The 5,164-nt window shown below is 38.5% G+C and overlaps 1 protein-coding gene across 1 annotated transcript; it reads right to left on the bottom strand.

The window, feature by feature from the left end:
* Window positions 1–1,954: 1,954 nt before the first annotated feature.
* s1pr4 (sphingosine-1-phosphate receptor 4) lies at window positions 1,955–3,993 on the bottom strand. Its single transcript, XM_072439139.1, has 2 exons — window positions 3,983–3,993; window positions 1,955–3,442 (listed from the first exon to the last, which is right to left on the bottom strand). The coding sequence occupies exon 2, from the start codon at window positions 3,311–3,313 to the stop codon at window positions 2,108–2,110; it is 1,206 nt and encodes a 401-aa protein (XP_072295240.1). The 5' UTR covers window positions 3,314–3,442; window positions 3,983–3,993; the 3' UTR covers window positions 1,955–2,107.
* Between the last annotated feature and the right edge of the window lie 1,171 nt (window positions 3,994–5,164).

The following is a 5,164-nucleotide window of genomic DNA, read 5'->3' as shown; positions in this document are numbered from 1 at the left end:
CGGTTAAAGCGGAGTTGAAACTGGCTAAATGGAGTACTAATACTTGAGAATTTTTTAGAAAATTCTGCAAAAAGTACACGTTGTTCAAATGTCAAAAGTAATAGCACACGTATAACTTGTTGAAATCGGTTGAAGCGTTAAGGAGTTGAAACTGGCTAAATAGAAAATCATGGAACATATAATAATAGTAATAATAATAAGAAAATGCGTGACATCACTCAAAATACAAGAACGTAAGACCAGATACTTTTTTTTTTTTTTATAAAAATTAAAAAGAAAGGGAAAGGGGAAGCATCCAAAGAAAAGAAAATTAAGGCACACAAGGTCCAAAATAACAGTACCATTTAGTCTGATGTTGGTCAAATTTGATGTTTTTGTTCAGTCTTTTTCATTTGTGTGCTTTAAGCAGTTTGTGAAGGTTATGTATCAACTTATATTTTATAAGTGAACCTTTTACTGTACACACGCATTGACTCATGTAAAGATGGTGAAATGAGTAATTCGTAAAAGTTGAACTACATAAGTCATAATGAAACGTTAACCTCACTGCAAATGTAGTATATTCACAAGTCAAGATGGAGAGATTTGGTAGCAGCAATAATAATAGTAGTAGTATAATAGTTGTCTTCTTTTTATACAACAAACAAACAAAAGTTGCAGGACTAATACTTGTGAAAGTTGTCACATTTAATAGTTGTAAAATAAGTAGTAATAGCATTAGACAATGCAGTCATATCATTACTGGTACGGAATGGTAATAGTCATCAAAGCTGTCACTGTTTTCAACATTCTTATAATTATTCCTTCACTTTCACTGCAGAATAAATGCAATACCACATACAAACTGTTTGGAAATACGTTTACCTGAGTACTTTTATTTCTGTACTCCCCTCTTTGTGTAACCTCCTACAGTTTTAGTTAATGCTCATTGGTTTATGATGTAATCCTTGGATAGAGTAAACATTTCCAGTTTGTTAGTCCTAGCGCTGTATCTGTTGAACCTGATCTGCTCCTGTAATTTGCCAGACAGTCATAATGAATTTATCAATTAGCCGTGGCTGTGTGCGCCTCAGGGCAGCAGTCCCAGTCCCAAAGCTCTGAGCTCCCATCACTCACTCTGTCAGAGAGGAGCTCAAGAGTCAGTGTACATTTCCCCCAAAAAGAGAACATATTCAGAATTGCACCCCCTGCTGGATAACAACATTTTCTACATTGTATCTTTACACTAGGGTACTGTACACCCAGATGCTAATAGTTACTTAAACTAGTATCTAAACTGGATACTCATTTGAACAAGTATTGTAACTGATTTGAATCTTTACTGAATAGTTTTGGAATGGTCAAGGTCTATTTCAGAACATATTAAACTAATTGAGATATTATTAATAATGCCTTCTAAATAGCTTTTTCAGACGCTCAAATTTGTTCATTATTCATTATTACTTATTTACTACTTCTTTACTTACTTTGTGTGGAAACTATTAAAAAAAAAAAATACTGTGGCCTTTAAATTGGTATTGAGTATCAAAAATATTCTATTTTTTAATCGAGTTTGACATTTTTTTTGTTGTCAAAAAAGTACTTTATATGTTAACACAGGTGTACAAGTTTCACACATAGCTTGTACTATTCTGTTCTTTAGCTCAATGGTTCCCAAAGAGGGGGTCAGGACCTCTGAGGGGCCGGGTCGCTAGGCATGAGCTGGGGTTCGCAAGAGTTCAAGATATAATTTACAATATATTACACTGTACACTATGTAACTCAAGTTGAAATTAATACTGCAACAAATGGTTCCACCATGGACGTACCGAGTCAGTTACAGAGTAAATGTAGAAATAGGAAGCATTTGTGAGTACCTTTTATTGGTAATAGATATTGTATTCGTTAAGTTTGCAATTGCTAATCGAACATGAAAGACATTTTTTATACAACTTCTGTATATACATATTACAACATTAAAAAATATAGCATGCAATAATATCAATATACAAATATCAGTTATACATTATGTAACAAAAGACATATTTTTCAGTGCACTACTTTCATAGTATCGATGAACAGGAAACCGTTGTATAGTGAAGGCAGTTTGGGAGGAGAACTTTGTGGTCTAACCACTTGAAACTGACAGGCAGGTGGTGGTGGAGCTCCGCCTGCCCTTTCTGTCCTTCTTTTTGGTCTTTTTGGGAGTGGAACGGGGCGACACCACGCTGAGATTCCTAATCTTGCTGAAGCTGTTCCTAAGACTGTCCCTCCTGCTCTCTGATGTACTACTGGTTTCTTTGGATGTGAACTTTTCGGGATGACAGAAACCCATCTTCAAGCAGCAACAACACAGCAGCTCAGCCATAGCTTTCCTCATGTCGCTGCTGCCCAGAGCGTATATAATGGGATTGAGGCCTGAGTTCAACACGGCCAAGGAGATGAAAAAGTCTGCGCTGAAGAGCAGAGCGCACTGGCGAGATTCACAAAAGAAGTCCACCAGAAGAAGCAGGAATAGTGGTCCCCAGCAGAGCAAGAACACCCCAACAATGGTGATTACAGTTTTCAACAAAGCCATGGAGCGCTTGCGACTTCTTTGTGGGTTGAGCTGGGTTGTTCTGTGCACGTGGCAGTAGATGGCACCGTACAGAACTCCGATTGCCAGGAGAATGAGGAAAAAGATGACGAGTGAGAATAAGATGTATGATTTAGAGTATAGCGGGAGGAGGGTGGAGCATTTGTCCAGACTGCAAACACAGTTCCATCCAAGCAAAGGAAGAAAGCCAATCACTAAAGCCAGCATCCAGCAGAGGACAACCAGGCCATAGATCCGGTAGTAGGACGTCCTGGTGGACTTTTGTGGCAGGGGCTTCATCATGGTTGTGTAGCGCTCCACGGCAATAAGCAGAAGACTGAAGATTGACGCTGCCAGGGCCACAAAAAGTGTGCCTTCCCGGAAGAGCCAGAGGGCAGGGGTGAGGCGAAAAGTCTGGTTACCCGACATGCAGATGTTGACCAAGTAGGCCGCGCCCGTGAGCAAGTCGGACAGAGTAATGTTAGCAATGCACACATACACCCAGCGCCGACTTTTGCGGATCCGGGAGAGGACAGCAATGAGCACCAGCAAGTTCTCCAGAATGATGAAGATGCTGAAGGAGAGGAAGACTAACACGGACACGCTGATGCTGTTGGAGGAGCTGGAGATGGTCCGGTTCTGGAGGCGGCCCGTGTGGTTGTAGTGGCGCAGGATCACGAGGTTGAGTTCAAAGGTGGTGCCGTTGGAAGGAGAGTGGTACGTGTGAGAGCAAAGGGAGGGTGAGGTGAGGGCAGACATGGTGACAGGTGATGGTGATGGTGATGGTTTGAGTCCGAGGCAGCGATGAAGAGCTGGAGTTAGTGTGAAACTCCTGTGACAAGACAGGCTTTCATGGCACTAAGCACTGCAGCTCTTTGGACAACACACCTGCAAAACAACAAGAGCATAGGAGTCTTATAATAAAGTTGATAAAAGCATACTCTAAATCTCTGGATAAGGGGTAAAAAACAAGTATAAAGCTTTGCTTAACAGCCAAATATATTATTTGCATTTGCAATTTAGTAATTTGTGCAAAAATGTATTTCCTGTGTAGTATTGCACTTTACTGTAGCTGTATGTTTAAAGTTTAAAGTGCCCGAGATGCTGAGCTAAGCACAAAGAACAGCTGGGGGACATTTAAAACCCTGCATAAAGAAATCCTTATGCTGCAAACTAACAGCAAACAATTATCAAATGTTGCTGCAACTACAAAAAATAAGGTAATGCATCCATCAAAAGGGAAATATATATATATATATATATATTTATATATATATATATTTTTTTTTTACAAAATTAAAACTATAATACAATTATACAAATGCTGCAAATATTATTATCGTGACAAACATGTGCAAATATCTCATTAGTATTAGTAGTAGCATTGTTCAAAAAGACCTACAATGATGTGCAGTTAAAGGTACTCACCCTGGTCTCTCGTTAGTGTAAAACAGATGGTCGCTGACTTGGGTTTTTGCTGCTCCTTTTTGATGGGGAAGTAGATCTGAAGCGATTAGGTAGTCACAAACACCACACCCAAAGTTCTCACACACAAGATGCAACAGGGGCTTCTGACATACTGTAAAGTACCTGAGACAATTTCAAAGCAGGATTAGAGATGGAATAGTTCAGTGTTTCATTTCGGGATGCACAAGTTCTTACCTTTTCGAAATAAGGTGATATCAAATAGGTAGAATAGTAGTAGTATAATAATAATAATTGAAAATATACTACAACAGTAAACAGATTAATTTGCACCTGAGTTAGGGGATAGTCAGAGTGTGAGATAAAGCTCTGGGGAGACTGAACCACTGGCAGAGCAAACATAAAATATGCATATTTTTCAGAGGATATTGCTCTATTACAGCACATCAAACTGCATTACTCAAGATGATAATACGGGAAATCTTTCAAAACGTGCTGAACCCTAGTACACATAGTTGTAAGTGTTGACCCAATGATTTCGAGCATGTTGCAACAGTTCACTTACACTTCTGGGAGTGTGGCACAGAGCCATAATGTTTTTTATCAATAGTTACATAATTGCATTTTGTAGAAAGTTAAAGATATACATAAATAAAAGGAAGAGGAGCTCCTCAAGGGAAATAAAAGGTTTTGCAGCGCTCATCACAGCTGAAACTTTGAGCTCCACGCTGACACTTTGTCACTGAGTTCACCAACTGCTTGTAACCACACACCATATGACTAAACCACAGCAGAGGGCAAGACCACTTTCAGGTCCGCCTTAGACCCAGAGTTACATTGTGAAACCCCTAAGATGCGAGCTACAGCAAAAAATCTAAACTAACACAATTTTCATGTATCAAATAAATGAAGAGTGCTTGAAGTGAAGTAATCTTTCTTATTTATTTCTGGTCTTATATCACAAACTGCTCTCTTCCTGGACACAGAAATCAGAATCAGAAAAAGGTTTATTGCTGTTCTCAGTGAATAAAAATAAGATTCACAAACTAGGAACTTTCTTTGGTGAAAAGGTGCAACATAAAACAACAATATAATAGAAAAATATGAAAAAATAATAATACGGCATGAATTAAAAAGAAATTTGGTTAACTAAATATCTAACTAAATATAAAAATAAACTCATAC

The sequence above is a fragment of the Eucyclogobius newberryi genome, unplaced genomic scaffold (assembly GCF_026437365.1).
Source record: "Eucyclogobius newberryi isolate DKJ021-1_F unplaced genomic scaffold, fEucNew1.0.hap1 SCAF_9, whole genome shotgun sequence".
NCBI classification, from domain to species: domain Eukaryota; kingdom Metazoa; phylum Chordata; class Actinopteri; order Gobiiformes; family Gobiidae; genus Eucyclogobius; species Eucyclogobius newberryi.
This window is presented reverse-complemented; position numbering and strand designations above follow the sequence as displayed.